This window comes from Labrus mixtus, chromosome 5 (assembly GCF_963584025.1).
Source record: "Labrus mixtus chromosome 5, fLabMix1.1, whole genome shotgun sequence".
NCBI classification, from domain to species: domain Eukaryota; kingdom Metazoa; phylum Chordata; class Actinopteri; order Labriformes; family Labridae; genus Labrus; species Labrus mixtus.
The window spans coordinates 5187864-5205008 of record NC_083616.1 but is presented as its reverse complement, the minus strand read 5'-3'; the positions used below and the strand labels follow the sequence as shown (position 1 = coordinate 5205008).

The following is a 17145-nucleotide window of genomic DNA, read 5'->3' as shown; positions in this document are numbered from 1 at the left end:
ACCCAGGTTATTGGGAACAAAGAAGCACACTATAGCTGCCATCTTAACAGAAGTCAGGAGAAAACAAAGACCCACACAAAGACAGGAATCCAGAAAAGATTCCAGTTGGCCTCGTAAATCACTTGATTGTACTAATCAGGTATTAGACACAGCCAGAGTAATTAGTGAAGTCACAGCGGAGATTTGTTTTGGCGAGGCAACAACAGTGAGAAAACTCAGGGATCTGGTCATGTATCGACTGCTGCTGCTCTTTAAGGGGCTTCAACACGCCACAGTCCTCTTGATGGGACTCCCACTGCTATGGGTTGCCAACTTTTTCAGCAACAAATTAGGGACAAAAAATCTTTTGTCCCTAATTTGTTGCTTGTAGTTTGGAGCTCAGTGCAACAGTGACAGGTATGATGTGTGAATGTAGTGTATGATTTGTTGGGCAAGTTACTGAAAATGAGTAACTAGTTTCTACTATCAAAAAGTAACTGAGTTATTAGCAGAGTTATAGCTTTATTAACTAGTTTCTTGGGAAAGCTGCAATCTTTGGTTGCTGAGACAGAATTGAGCTGTGACAACTTGCACACTTCAAATAATGTAATTTTCAATTCACAGTGATTACACCAATTCTCTAAAGGCAACAGACTCAACAGCTCATATGAAGAAGGTCACCATCAACATACCTGTCTATAAGTCTTTATAAGTCTCTATTCGTTAACATGGTTTCGCCTAGAGTTGTTACCACTCCCAGTCGTCTGTGAGTCATTTAAAGGAACAGTGGGTTAAACTTTAATCCTTCAACTTGATCATTATTCATGTTTGTTGCTGAGAGCTGATTGTGGTTACATTGTTCACCTGTCAATCAAACTTTATGGGTGGTACTTTGACATCTTCTCACTTGTTCTGTAAATGTTTGAGTCTCTTTAAATAACTCTCTTTAGCTGTTTCTGTTTAGTCACAGAGGCTTTACTGCTCATGAGGATAACACCTCCACTACAGCAGGTCTACCTGCTGAAGGTGTTTATAAACTGATGTCTCATTGTCTTAAGTCCAACATGATTCAAATAAGTTGGCTGTGGCTCCTACTATTGGGCAAGGAAGGAGATGTGAATGCGGTTTCTCGCTACAGCGTTATATAGAGAATTGCCACTGCAGCTCAGCTGCAGCTCCGAGCAATAAACACATTTACTTCCGGAAACTTTTTCACAATAAAAGTCCCTTATTGTCATCTCTGTAATGTGCTTTTATTGTGAAGCAGATGTATCAGGAAGTTGGGTGTTATAAGCTGCAACAGCTTAACACATCTCAAATGTGTGAAAATAAATACTTCAACCCAAACAGATTCAGTTAGAAGCTTCAGTAGCTAATAGGTAAACAAACAATGACATAACATCTAATATAAACTCATAAAGGCTCATTTTAAAACAATAAATGGATTATCTTTCATCTCAGGTTTAGTTGCAGCTAAATCAGCCTTTGAGGCTGCATTTGAGACTAAGCAGCCTCAGAATAATAAAACTAAAAACACTAGAATTATTTTGACACTGTTCATGATTGAGACAAAGACCCTTTTTAGTTTAAATATTTCCCTTCATAAAACAGCTGAACATGATTGAACATGTAAGCCTTGATTATTAAATTATCCATCAATATTTATATTTTGTTTTTGTCATTGGGTATAAGAAAATGTTTATCTGAAATCTTTGTAAAGATTTGCCTTTAATTAGAAAAAACTTTGAGATTAAAATCCTCTCGTCCTTTTTTCACGACACACAAGAGATGCGTTGTTAAAAAAAGTAACTAAGTAACTTTTACTTAAAGTACATTTTAAACAAGTTACTTTTTACTTTTACTTGAGTACATTTTTAAACTGGTACTTTTACTTCTGCTTAAGTAAAATTTTATTTAAGTAACAGTACTTTTACTTGAGTAGAATATATTAGTACTTTTTACACCTCTGCTAAAAATCACGAACTTCAAATGATCGCACAGCAAATAATTCATAATAAAATCAGCAAAATGGATCAAGGCTTTCAGAGCTACTACCCCCCCCCCCCCCCCCCATATAACTTAACCATGAATTCAAGGATTGCACTTTGCCCGTAAAAAGTCTATTGCATGTCGCCTATCAAAATATTTAATTAATTTAAAACAACTTCTAAAAATAAACAAAAGTAAATACTAAAGTGGGGAAAACAGTGACAGTTTAGCATTAATTCAAAAATCCTAAAGAAATAAACAAAACTTTAAATAAATATCAAACATTACATTTCTTAAAAGTGTCAACCCAACATAGCATACCTTTAATTCCTCAACCTAGCACCCGGACCAGCAGTGTGCTTTAATGTTGTGATGAGCCATACTAAGAAAATATATAGAAAAAGAATTACACGTAATGTCACATAATTTGATACATTCATTTACAGAATAATTGTATTTATTTACATTGGATCCCAATTAGTTCTTACCGCAGTAACAACTATTCTTCCTGGGGTCCATAAAAGCAAAACAACAACACAAAATCATGATTAATCAAATTCACAAAACAACCACGGGAACAGCAGCCGGCGTTCTTAGCGAATGGGAATGATCTTTATATCATTCTCAGGTTCAATCTCAGAGCCAGTGTCAGATGAAGTTTCGAGAGACCAGGAGACATCACTTTCCGTATCCGATCCTGCGCCTCCATCAGACTCTGCCTCATCAAGGCTCTGGAGCATGGCTAAAGCCTCTGTGGCAGCAATCCTCCTCCTTCCTGACATTTCTATTCTGTTCTAAATCAGATCCTAATTTACTCTATTCTGCCTTTTCAATGTTGATTAATTCAAATGTATGTCTCCTATTCTTTCTATATGGTTTTAGGCAGGTAAGCTTTCTTTTCTCCTTGGCTCGAGCGTTATAACAACAATAGTTGCTAGGCAACAGCGATGCGCACCTTCAAGTAGTGGTGGGCGATATAACGATCTTAGATCGTGAAGGATTTTAACTTGCTGATGATCTGCCAAAGCAGAGAGATAGTAGAACCGGGCTAATGTGTTTATTTTATCATGCTGCAGTTTATGCTCCTACACAGACACCCCCCCCCCCCCCCCCTCCGCAGCGGTGAAAACGAAACTTAAAAGTAAAGTCCGCAAAAACAACTCCATCTCGGTTATATGCAACTGTTCTGATATTTTTCCAAACCGACACGTTGTGAGCAACAGTTAACGTATCTGCATAGTGTGCACAGTTAAGATTAGTCTACATCTCAGATAGCGACACGGAGAGACATTAACAGTCAGAGACAGACAGAGCGGAGCTCAGACAGTCAGTGGAGATATAACCCCGGTGTTTCAAATGTTGCTGTCTGTGTTTTCTGCTCTCTCTCAGTTTTTAAAAGTTACTTATCAAGCCTCTCCACCCGAAGCTCACCTGTTGTGATAACGGAAAGACATTTCTGTTGCTAAAGATGTTCTGGGTGAGAGACCTCCAGACCTCCTACAAAGATGTTTTTCAAATAGATTAAACTTGTCAGCGCAGTTTTTATGCATTTAAAAACATTATACAGGGAAATAAGTTTGGTTGAACTGGTCAGAAACTTACAAATTTGTCTAAAGAACAGTATGAAAAAAATCGTGATAAAATCGTGATCGTGATTTTGCCAAAAAGAAAATCGTGATATGATATTTTTCCCATATCGCCCACCTCTACCTTCAAGAGCGGGAAAAAGTAATGAATACTGAAATGATACACTGGCTATAATGCATGCAGTCAATATGACCGCTATGGACTTTCAAGGTAGAAATACTCAAAACTCTTTTGTGTTTTTGATAAAATAACAATGCTAGAATAAAATATAGACACATTTAGGAAAAGTCACGGTCCTGTAGTTACATAGGTTTTATTTTAAATAAGTTATACATTAAAAAAACAGTCAAAATGACTGCCTTGGTCTTTCTCGTGTTAATCTCTTTTTAAAACTCATCTTGTTAGTGATCTCTGTTAAATCAAGTGGCAATTTATTCCAGTTCGACATTGCCCTATACATAACAGTTCTCTTTAAAGCATTGGATTTAGGCAGAGGTAATGTGAAGCGCCCAAATAAAGCTTGTCTTGTGTCATAATTATGCCTAACATTTGTGTATGTAAGCTGGGATTATAAGTATGTTGTTTTCTTGATGTATAAATGTTTCTTAAAAACTGGACCAGGCTACATGCAAGTCTCTCTTCCACCCTGATCCGAGACAGCGTTGCATGCATCCATTCCACGCTGTCACCCATCGAGCAGTGCAGAACCAGACGGGCAGCTCTGTTCTGAGCCAGCTGGATCTTATTTAGCTCTCATTTCGAAGCATTAGACCAAACTGTTGGGCAGTAATCGAGGTGAGATAAAACTAAAGATTGTATTACTTGTTTTATTGTGTTTTCTGTTAGGAAATAGGCATTCTTCCTTATAATAAAAATTCCTCTGCTCATTTTTGCAACTATATTGTTTATGTGATTTGTCCATGAAAGTTTCTCATCAATTGTTACCCCCAACAGTTTGGCCTCTTTAACCTGCTCGATGGGTTCCCCTTGTAAAGAGATGCACAGCTGTTGATCTGTCCTCAGACCAAGTCTGGAACCAAATATCAAACTCATGTGATGATCACTGCATATAATAATCAAAACCTAACAGCAAGTTTACTCCTGTCGCTGATGCTGATGATTAAGAGCTACAATAAAACACATCCTAATTATTAAAACCCAACAGAGATTAATTCAGCGGTAAAACAAAGTGTCACTACAGCGTCCAGTCGTCCTCCTACTTGCTGTTATCCGCGATCTACAAGAATTAATACATTTAACTTTAGCAATTTTCTTGCATGTTCTTTCATACTGTGTGGATAGAGTTACGTTTTAAGTTAATTCGATCGCTTACCACAAGCAAATGTTTGTGATCAGTTTACCTCACGCTGCACTTCCTTGTTCTGCACACAGGTATGAGAGCTTGATTACGTCACCCTTATACTGTACAGCCTCTCCCAGGGTGCGAAAAAGTAACCACATAACACTAAAAAGGGATACAAGTACACCATAAAAAATGAAATCACAGAAAATACAAGTAGGAGAAAACGTAAAGTCAGGCTTCACATCATGAGTGCTCCAGGCCTGTGGAGGGCATTAAACAGCTTTATTATAGACGGGAGGGAGAGAGAGACAAGGCAGTGAATCTATGATTATCAGACCATGTAACAGAAGACACCTCTGCCGTGACATTGTGTGCAAAATCACAACTTCATAACACGACGTTATAATACCTCGTGCAGGTCTGGGGGGAAAGCGAAACAACAGGAAGCTGATGCATTCCTATCAATGTAGTCCCTGAGTCTGTATTAATTGTGGCTCAGAGGAAAGACAGTTTAATGAAGGTGAAGACAGCTGTGTGGTGGTTTTCTTGCAGGGTTTGGTTAATGGGATGGACTAGTGTACTCGTTTTTAACTTTGCACTCATGAATTTGACATTAGGCAACATTTTTTTATTAGAATTTGAGTGGACAGACACATTGTTATCACTGCATGTCACTTATAATCAGAGGTGCTGCTTGTCAACAGGCAAGGAAGGCAACTGCTTGGGGCCCCAGACCAGTAGGGGGCCCCTGAGGGCTGACACACTACACACTACAGCAGTGGCTCAAAATGTGCAAATTTTGCAATGACAGTAGGAAACCTCCCTAAGGGGTCCCCATCTGATGGCACTGGCTCTTGTTGCCCTGCTAAGCGTCGTATGCATTATTGCTGTAAAAAACACGTCTTATCATAACTTATATGTGTGATGTTTTGCAGAGCTGCCCTCACACAGCAGGTTGACTATGCAGCGCCATGTCATCAGAACGATATGTGTCATTCATTAGTTCACATAAAACATCGAGATAGTGATCAAATGTCACCTTAATGTTTAGAGCCCTCATCTGTGAGTTCTCACCTTTTACACACTGTCTAAATATGTAAAGCTGAAATTATTGTCTTTGTGTTTTTTAGCTCATAGTTCTCATTAACAGGAGGGTTTTAACTTGAGTTAGTTCTTCTTATTTCAACTTCACATCAGCCATGTTTTACATAAATGTTCTGCTTTCTTTTAGACTCACTTGACTTCATGCTTCAAACTGCTGAACTTCAGGTTGATTGACGTGGGTTTAACCCTCTGAGGTCTAAAGCATTTTCCCTAACGCCTGGTCTCCTTATGTAAAAGTGCATGTTACAAGACATGTCAAATCTCACCACAGATTGACCAATTTCACATTCCCTGACCATCCACAGGTGTGATATGTCCCTCTAGGTTAGTGACCCATTTATAGAGTAGCTTAAATTCACCATTCCATTGGCAGCTTGCAGTTTGACTACTGGTTATGGTTGGTTTCATATCTCATATCAGCATTATATACACAAACACACAGAGGTAAGGTACATATTTGGCCAAGGAAGAACATTAAATTTACAGTGCCTCAGAGAAAGAGCGCATTTGAACTGCACCCGCCGTGTTTTCTTAATCTGCCATTGCAATTCCACCATTCATACTCATTCAATAAAAATAAAAGTATATTTTGCGGTGTATTCATGGTCTTACCTTTACTTGTAAACAATCAGAGCAAAATTAAAAAATAAACTGACTCAGCCTTCTATAGTGAACTTAATTCTACGTAGAAGAGGAACAACATCAAACCAAGCATAAACTCTTGGCCTTATGAGCCTCACGCAATGAGACACACGCCCCCTTCAGTTGAGGCAGAGGTACTGGCTGCTTCACCTCATGCTTTTTCAGTGCGGTTTAATGTCAAATCAGAAAGATTAAACATGTTATAAACACACGTGAAATACATTATCTATTCTATGGAAAATGAGGACGTATGATAAAAGTGTCTACAAACATTACATTGGTGACAAACAGTAAGAAAGCAAAAGGCATACGCTCAACCCAGTTTGTGAGGGATTGCACAATATGAGATGAGGCTCAGCTCGTCAGAGGGTTAAGATTTTATTTTCAGGTGAACCTTCAGCATCAACATTTTTCTTAACACATATTTTAATGGTTTGATGAAAATATTAAATATTTAGTTTGATCTCTTTTCATTAAGTGTGTGCAAAAAAACTTCAGGGAAATAAATAATTAATGAAGTACATTTTTTGAGACTTAACTTAACTTTATTCTCAGTCAACTGTTTTTAAGCATTTCAATAAATTTGAGCAGAATTCAGAAAATATTTGAGAAATATGAAGTCATCATAAAAAAGAGAGAGAGGTCCGCACACTGTTCAGCTCCCAGTGAGCAACTGTATTAAGGGCAAGGATCCAAACGCTGCCCTTAATACAGTTGCTCATTGGGAGCTGAACAGTGTGCAGACCTCTCTCTCTTTTTTCTGCAGTACATTTTTGTCCTGCACCTGTATGCATTTTGCTTGGACGATTGCACAGTCGTTTTCTTTTCCAAATATGAAGTCATCACTGAAGACCCTTTAGAGTCAAGAAGTATTTAACAACTTAACGCTTCAAATGTTTCAGATGTGGAGCAGGATTTAACCGAGGCTTCATAGGAATGAGGAAACAGAGTTAAACATTAACAGTGCTGCTCCTCTTCCTGGTTCAAAGAGCTTGATAACCCCTCCCTCTCCTGTCTGCTCTCAAACACAGCCAGCTCCACTCTGACCCAGTATTTCCTGGTTCCCTCCCCTTTAGATCTACAGTTTACAGATGGGTGTAACCAACACCAGCTGAAGCACAAACACATGATTTGTAGATCAGTGGTGAAATAGTTTCAGTTCTCAGGAAGTGAAACTCAGACAGTCGTTGTCACTGAGAGGAGAAATGGCGCAGAAAGGAGTTCAACTGGACCGGGAAACCTTCTCTTGTTCGATCTGTCTGGATCTACTGAAGGATCCGGTGACTATTCCCTGTGGACACAGCTACTGTATGAACTGTATTAAAACCCACTGGGATAAAGAGGAGGAGAAGAAAATCTACAGCTGCCCTCAGTGTAGGCAGACCTTCCCAGCGAGGCCTGTCCTTTTGAAAAGCACCATGTTAGCAGTTTTAGTGGAGGAGCTGAAGAAGACAGGACTCCAAGCTGCTCCTGCTGATCACTGCTATGCTGGACCTGAAGATGTGGCCTGTGATGTCTGCACTGAGAGAAAACTGAAAGCCTGTAAGTCCTGTCTACAATGTCTGATTTCTTATTGCAAAAAACACCTTCAGCTTCATTATGATTCACCTGCCTTTGAAAAACACAAGCTGGTGGAGCCCTCCAAGAAGCTCCAGGAGAACGTCTGCTCTCGTCATGATGAGGTGATGAAGATGTTCTGTCGTACTGATCAGCAGTCTATCTGTTATCTCTGCTCTGTGGATGAACATAAAGGCCACGACACAGTCTCAGCTGCAGCAGAGAGGACCGAGAAGCAGAGAGAGCTGGAGGTGAGTCGACAAAACATCCAGCAGAGAATCCAGGACAGAGAGAAAGATGTGAAGCTGCTTCAACGGGAGGTGGAGGATATCAATGGCTCCGCTGATAAAGCAGTGGAGGGCAGTGAGAAGATCTTCACAGAGATGATCCGTCTCATGGAGAAAAGACGCTCTGATGTGAAGCAGCAGGTCAGATCCCAGCAGCAAACTGAAGTGAGTCGAGTCAGAGAGCTTCAGGAGAAGCTGGAGCAGGAGATCACTGAGCTGAAGAGGAGAGACGCTGAACTGGAGAAGCTCTCACACACACAGGACCACAACCAGTTTCTACATGACTACCCCTCACTGTCACCACTCTGTGAATCTACACACTCATCCAGCATCAATATCCGTCCTCTGAGGTTCTTTGAGGATGTGACAGCAGCTGTGTCAGAATTCAGAGATAAACTAGAGGACGTCCTGAGAGAGAAATGGACAAACATCTCACAGAGAGTGACTGAAGTGGATGTTTTACTGTCACAACCAGAGAACATGACCAGAGCTGACTTCTTACAATATTCATGTGACATCACACTGGATCCAAACACAGCACACAAAGAGCTGTTATTATCTGATGGAAACAGAAAAGTAACAAACACGGCTCAACAACAGTCTTATTCTAGTCACCCAGACAGATTCACTGATTGGTGTCAGGTACTGAGTCCAGAGAGTCTGACTGGACGTTGTTACTGGGAGGTGGAGTGGAGAGGAAGAGGAGTTTTTGCAGCCGTCGCATACAAGAATATCAGCAGAGTTGGAAACGGGACTGAAAGTGAATTTGGATACAATGACAAATCTTGGGCATTATATTGTTACAAATACAGATATATCTTTTATCACTGCAGTGTTGGCACTCATGTCTCATGTCCTCAGTCCTCCAGAATAGGAGTGTACCTGGATCACAAAGCAGGTATTCTGTCCTTCTACAGCATCTCTGAAACCATGACTCTCCTCCACAGAGTCCAGACCACATTCACTCAGCCTCTATATGCTGGACTTTGGATTAACATAGGATCTAGTGCTGAGTTGTGTAAACTGAAATAGACAGAAGTCATTTTAAACTTTAATCCTTCAACTTGATCATTATTCATGTTTGTTGCTGAGAGCTGATTGTGGTTACATTGTTCACCTGTCAATCAAACTTTATGGGCGGTACTTTGACATCTCACTTGTTCTGTAAATGTTTGAGTCTCTTTAAATAACTCTCTTTAGCTGTTTCTGTTTAGTCACAGAGGCTTTACTGCTCATGAGGATTTTTGTTCAGCTGAACTGACGTTTTCTCTGCATGAACATTTCAACTTTTCTTCACTTTAAATGTGTTTACAATGAGTACTGATTGTTTTTGTTCCAATTAAAGGGTCTTAAGAGAGAAAGCAAAAGGCATTTTCTTTCATGTAGATGTTATGTTTTCACCACTTTCTGCATTTTATTTAGAAAAATCTCAAATTAAATGTATAGAATGATTTCTTTTTGCAGAATGATTTTTGTTGTTTAAACTTAAATTGTTCTCTGAAGTATGAAATCAATGAGATTGTTATTATTTTCTTTTTATATCAGAGATTTTGATCAAACAGACTGATTGTGTGGATGAAATGAATCTGTTCATGAAATCATTAATGACATTTTACAAACTTTACTGATCTGATGTTTGAACAAACTCAAGTTTTGCATCATGAGTAAACAAACAGAAACAGGAAGTGTTTTCTTCTCATGATTTTAACTTTTGAAATCATAATTTTGACTTTAATTTCATTATTTGACTTTTAACTTATTTAGTTATTATGAAGGAGTATTAGGGCCCCAGTAAGGAGAATTTGTTTTTAGATTTTTTGTTTAAAGGAATACATTTACGATAAAAAGTCATAATGTTAGTCTACAGTTAAATCAGAAGAGAAGCAGCCGTCTGTATGACAATGAGGAATGTGGGCATCCTGTGAAGTTATACTTTAGTAGGCTATGTGTAGTCTGTAACACAGATTGACTGATTATTAACTGACCTGAAACAGCAGTTTGACGAGGTCTCTAAATATCTGATTAGTTTTGTTGGAGCTTTACGTATGCAGATATAAAACTACACATTATTTTAGCACATCAGCATCACTGTGTCATCAGTATCAGCACCCTGAAAACATACTGTAACAAACTGGGGCTTTGATAAGAAAGAACCACACTGACTTGGAGGAAGTTGTCTCTTTTGTGTCAGAGGAAATGTCTTTGAGGTTTCCTCTTTCATCATTTTTACTCAGGCTGCTCTTCTGATACAAATTTTCAGAATAATGATGTCAACCATAGCCAAATTTTAATTGATTTACGAATTTCATACAGTTACATAATGGGGTTATTCTTGTAAATGTACAACTTTAATCTCAAAGATTTTGAAAAAATATGTTTTAAACATGGCCATAATACTCCGTCGTTAAAGTTATAACTTTAACTTATCACACCAAATTTCAGACCAATTTTTTCATAACATTTCGACATTTCAGTCTCCTAATGTTGACATTATATCTCATTATTTCAGTTTATTATCTCATAATTGTAATGTTATAATAACATTTGTATCTCATCATTTTTTAAATCTCATAATTACTACCTAAGAGAAGTTTTTTTTATCATCAATGCTTAGCTTTTACGGAGCCCAAGAGGTGACATGAACACATTTTTTTATAAAACTCATTCCATATATGCAAACATTGCTGTAATTATTTGTTGGCATTAATCTCTTTCAGTTTTGGAATGCAAGTAGACATATAAACTTATTTGGTCCTAAAATATGAAAGAAGGCTAATTGCACGTATATGCTGCACTGTGATATTTAAAGAGGACATTTTGAATGAGATATGTTTTTTTAAGAAGATAGCCTTTACTACAATTAGCATTATTTTTCAATGCATTTAATTCACTCTCCTGTTCATCCCTCGTCTTTACTGAATACATCAACAGTGATTGTAAATAAGATAGCATGTTGAGTAATCCGTTAAATGTATTTATATTCATATAAAAAATGACTAAAGCGTTTAAAACAGAATTACTTCCCTATTTTATATTGAATATTTGACGTGCATTCCAGTAAAAGAGTTTATAAATGAATGAAACGTCAAACCAGAAATGCAACCCGACTTTATGCATGTACTTCCAGTCCTGACAATGGAGGTCTGCAGCCAGACCCCTCTTGGGGGCGTCACATAACAAAGGCGCTCGTGCAGCTTACTAAAGCGTAAAAAAATTATGTTCATGTCACCTCCCGGGCTCCATGGGTTTCATATTGTTTCTTTTTTTACTGGTGGAAACATTTTTTCAAAGATAGGCTAAGTGATGTTTATAACACTTTTATTTTCCACATCTCTGATCAGCACGTTTCTCTTTTCTTCCCATTTTGGTCCGGGGCGTTCAACTTGGCAACTCTCCCGAATGCATCAAAACAAACACTTGCATCTGGACCAATACAAAGCTGAGCAGTGACATGTAAACATGATGTGAGTGATGGCGGCTTGGCTGTTAAATACACGTTAAAAGCCTCTCCATCGGAGCTCAAGCGGCATTCTTTGTTGGCAGAGTTTAAAAAAAGGGGGGGGGGGGGGGGTGAAGTTAAGGGTCACAAGGCAATTGAGGCTCTTTTGAGATTGCATTGTTGTGGAGGGCCAGACAGGACTGGATGTTAAGATGTGCAAGGGAGGCAAATGTGTGTGTGTGCGTGCGGGGGAGCGACAGGGAGAGAGAGCGAGGATGAGATGGAGCATGCACTGCAAATCTGCCGTCTGAAACTTTATAAGGAAGCCCATAAATTATAAACAGCCCCCTCCTCTCTCAAGGAGAGTTGGGACACACTAGATGGGGTTTCTCTTGAAGTAAACAAAGCGAGAAGCATTGCACTTTTGAAACACTCTCCTTAAAAAACCCTCTGAACCACTGACCTTTAATGCCAGGTGTGTTAATCCTGCCAATGTCTGATATTACTTACAAACCAGAGTGTTTTTCTGACTGTTGTGGTCTGAGTGTTAATGGATCCACCTCAGTGTGCAATGATGGACTGTTATAAACCTCCATTACCTTTCAATAGCAGGATTATCATTCACTGCCCATTAGCAGACAGCTGCAGCTTTTCTCACGGCTCGTAAAATACCACCAACAGTGTTTCCTCTTTTACTGCTCCCTGCCGGAAGAGATCTGAACAGACAGCCACAGGAGCAAGTGCATTGTTCACCTCAGAGGTTACACAGGCTTAAAGTTTTATTGTAGTGCAAAATGCCTTACCCTTTAATTTGACTTCATTATGATGAAATAAACGTTTATGTATACCTTACAACCGTCAGATTTGTGCACTTAAGCCCCTTAAGGCCCAAAGTGTTAGGTGCACAAAATCGTTCTCAGTTTTTAAGAAAAGAAAAAAAGGTTGTTTTAGATAATGTTGGATTTAGTTTTACTTACAGTGCCCATAAAAATACTAAATCCAACAACGTGTAAGTCCTCTAATGTTCCTCACTCATATCTGTGTCTCTCACCTGCACGCTGATTGGTTCCCAGAGAAGCTACAACTCCTTAACAAATATGCTCATGTGCACCTTCCTCTTTTTCAAGGGTGCGCTTTTCTGCCGAAATGAACGGTAACAAAATAATTTACAGTCGTGTTTTCTGATCCGTCACCTCTTTGATGAAAGTTGTGTACGTTCATGTTCAAAAAGTATTTGTTGAATTTCAGGTAAAAAAAATAATGGTCATGCTATTGTTACATTTTTCCGTTTGGTTGTTTAGTGTTGACATTAAACGTACAGTATGTAGATTCAGACGCCAGGGGGCTCAATCAAAACAATAACAGAAAGATGATGTCGAGGCTGCCAAGGAATCATGGGAGTTCTCTTTGCTTCTTCCGACCCCCCGGGTGAAAACGAAATCTGAGTTGACCGCAGTGAAGATGAAGGGGTGAAAAAGAAAGGCATACAAGTACACAAATAAATCTTAAAGGTCACATATTGTGCAAAATACACTTCACCATGTTTTTCTGAACACTAATATGTGTCCCTAGTCTGTTTACAAACCGCCCAATCATGAGAAATGTCCTTCCTCTTCGTCTTTTCAAGATTTTCCCTTCATGACATCACAAAGGGCAGTAACCCCTCCCCCAGGTGGGTGACACTCCCACAGCTAGGTGTTTGTTCTGTCCTCTGAGTCTGCCTTCTCAACGTAAACAATCGGTAACGGAGCAAGACGGCCCGAGCCACCCAAGCCCTTCCAGAGAGGGGGCGTGGTCAGACACAGCTCATTTACATTTAAAGCTACAGACACAGAAACAGCCTGTTCTGAGTAGAGCTGAAATAGAGGAGTTTATAGGCATGATCAAATACAGGATCAGAGGAAATCTTTGGTAAGAAATTTCCAAAGACATGTTTTGGGGAGCTCTGAGACTTCTTTAAGAAGAAAGAAAGAAAGAACAGTGGTAAATCATTTCCTGGAAGCAATTTACCCTGGAATATATTAAATCAAATCTGACCTGTCCCCACTTTCTCTCTCTATTTCTCACTGATTCTATCCACTGTCCTGTCTCTCCAATAAAGGCATAAAAGCACATAAATAAAAAATATATACAGTATATGAACTGATGAGAGGATTAAACAGTTTGACACATGTGAAGTTGTAAACTAAATCTTCCTGTTGCTTTCTGTAGTTGCATACAGTGGAGGTGTGAAGGAGGACATGGTTATTAGCATCCTGTTTGCTGAAAATGACCAGGTGTGAAGTTTATAGTTACCTGTGACTGTATTGTGTACTGTTAGCATGCTTGTTTACTCACTGCTCTGTGTGGAGGACAGAGCTTCAAAGGATGACCCAGAGAGACAGTCGGTTCATCTTAAACAGTTTCATGTGATGATGATCCTCTGTCATTGTTTGCCCACACCCTGGATGAAGCTGGATTAATCAATCCAATCGCTCTGAGAGAAATACAGCAAGGCTAGATCTGTCATGCAAGAGGTGAATTGACAAGAATACCAAACTTTATGTTATCCTCTTTAAAACTGTGATCAACTGTAACCTGTATCTTAAACACTACTCTGGTTTTAAATGCCCCTTTCTTATGTTCACTCTCTTAAATCAGATGTTGTAAAAAATGTCCGTCAATAAAGTTGTGAGCTAAGCAATATAAACAAAAGAAAACCATTTTGTGTTTTGCCCGATGCAATGACACAACTTATAGCTCTTTGCTCCAGCTGGCCACTAATGTATATTTTCTTGAGTGAAGCAATGGTTGATTCGGTGTCACTGTAGTGATATAAAGACAAGACAAGTTTTAAGATGTCTCCCATTCATAAAGTAAGAGTTTCTTTTGTCTCCGTGGTGAATTCCAGTGTTTCTGTATTGTGCTGCTGTGTCGTCTGTGTGTGGCTCCTCACTATAAATCGCCTCTGCCCACACAGAGAGTGTGGCTAGTTTTCACCTTCCATAAACTGCACAATAATGTTGAGAACTAAGAGAAGCAGGGAATGAATGTGAGTGCAGAGGGAGGAAACTAACATGAAGCCCAGCCTCCTTACCATTTCACTTTAGCTCTTTCAGTTTTCACTTTGTGATTCTTTCATGGATGTATTAAGCCCCCATTTCCACCAAGTGGTCCAGTTGGATTCAGTACAGTTTGGTACAGTCCGGTGTGGTAAACCCTGATCTTGTTTGCGTTTCCACAGCCCAGCGTATAGCCTTACTCTGTAAGCGGAGTGTAAACTGCCTATACCTAATAGTGTGACATCATGGCAGGGTGACACTGGTATCCAGCTAATAAATGAACGAAGAAGAAGTATGCAACACAGTAAACAAAGGGCAACAATGGAGGACCCCCACCCCAAAATCCTTAACTATAATTGGCTATTTACCTCGTCAGAGGCGGGACACATGTTAAAATCAACTATTCAAACTGTGTTGCAACAGACAGCTCATATTTTTCGAGTCCTTAAAGAATGAAGCTTAGAAGATATGTTACCATTATCTCATGTTATTTAAAAGGTGATGTGATTTGTGAAGGGGTAAATAAAAGCTCCTCATTCATGTGTGTGCGCACAAACTTCAGGCCACCCCTGCACAAGTCAGCGCCCCAGTTCAGCCAAAAGTCGGGACACGCCCCTGCACAAGAGGGCCAAGATTTATGAATCTATTCTTCTTCTTCCACTTACTAGTCCTCCACTGCCAGCGAATATATGTAAAGAGTCCGGTCTCATGGGGGGGGGGGGGGGGGGGGGGGACTCTCCATGAAGTAAAAGCTTGTGTGTTGTGGATTCCACGGTTAATGTTTGTCACGACCATCAGAGCAGCTGAGAACTCCACAGGTTCTCCAAATGTCCTTCACATTGTTGTCAAAGTAAAGTTACATAGCAGGTAACGGTTAAAATGAAATGTTCACTTCTTAGGACAGCTTGGAGTATAACCCATACACGTTGAGTGAGAAGCCAAAGCAGTAATGGTGGCCTGATAACTTACAATGATTTGTCGATTCTTCTATACGACTGACTTTTCTTAATTTCTGTGAAAGCATCATCACAGCGTGTCTCAAATAAATGTGTTTCTCATGTCTAATTGACAGACAGACCTACAGTACAGACAAACAGGACAGTCAGCATCCTCGGCTCTCTGTGAGGCCGGCTCGCCCGAGACGCGTCGACCTGTCGTCTTTCTCCTCTTTTGTGTTTCAGCTTTAATGAAAGCAGCGGCCTGTCACTGAGGAATGTGAGGCTGTGGAGCTGTGACTCTCTTCTTTACACATTTGCATGCTGCTTGTTGAGGGTGCTGAAGTGAGGAGGTCTGTCTCTCCTTAACGTCCCCCTCCCCCCTCCCACTCCCCCTCCCCCTCCCCCTCCCACTCCCACTCCCACACTGCCTCCCTCGCCAAGTGTTTAATTAAACTTTTTTGTTGTCATGAGCGCAGCAGGTTGGACTTAAGCCTGATACTGGGTGCAGGGCCGGGGGTTGGGTGTGTGTGTGTGTGGGAGTGGGGGTGAGCGAGGCATTCGTCTAGCTGCCACTGAGGCCTCCGCCAACCAGATAGGTGCTGGATAAGCTCTGCTCCCAAAGGTGGGGGTGGAAGTTGAGGGGACTGGGGGGGCAGCAATCCATTGATCCAAAACCTCCACTAATCCTGGACTGGACTTCAGACAAAACAAAAACTGTCAGAGGGGGGCCGCTGAGAGTTTATGTTTTAGATTGCAAGTGCGTTTTTTTCCACATGAACTTAACAAAATAAAGTTTTTATGGTCCAACATTTTGGCCTAGTATTATAATACTTTGTCTTGATTTATTGTTTTGCCTGCTCTTTTCTTTTTGTGCTTTTCACACCTGACAAAACCTCCCCAACATTTTCAGTGTTGGAGTTGGGTTTTTCACTACGAACTTACGTGCAGCCAGAACATGTCATGAAACCACTTCTCTGTGTTTGCCAGTATGTTCTTCTCTTTAGTAGATAATGTTTATGTGTCGAATTACACATAGCATTGATTTACAGGCAAAAATTCTCACTATAGCGTCAGCAGTATATGCTTCCTCTACCTCTTTCACATTGTCTTCATGTCAGGTGTTTTCTCCTGAGATCAACCTGAGCAACGAGTGCCTGAGTGAAACCGCTTTTGTGAAGCGCCTTGTGTGTGAACTATTTATTTAACTTATTAAAAAGTGATGTTGCTTTATTACTGAATACTTTCTCAAATGACCCTGGGTAAACTGTTTTATTTTCTA

The 17145-nt window shown here is 39.8% G+C and overlaps 1 protein-coding gene across 1 annotated transcript; it reads left to right on the top strand.

Moving 5' to 3' along the window:
• The first annotated feature begins 7668 nt into the window (after window positions 1-7668).
• LOC132973800 (tripartite motif-containing protein 16-like) lies at window positions 7669-9801 on the top strand. The gene has a single exon (XM_061037409.1). The coding sequence runs from the start codon at window positions 7810-7812 to the stop codon at window positions 9478-9480; it is 1671 nt and encodes a 556-aa protein (XP_060893392.1). The 5' UTR covers window positions 7669-7809; the 3' UTR covers window positions 9481-9801.
• Window positions 9802-17145: the final 7344 nt, after the last annotated feature.

Coding starts and splice junctions, on each gene's coding strand:
- LOC132973800 (XM_061037409.1), top strand. CDS start 7,810: ATGGCGCAGAAAGGAGTTCAACTGGACCGGGAAACCTTCTCTTGTTCG.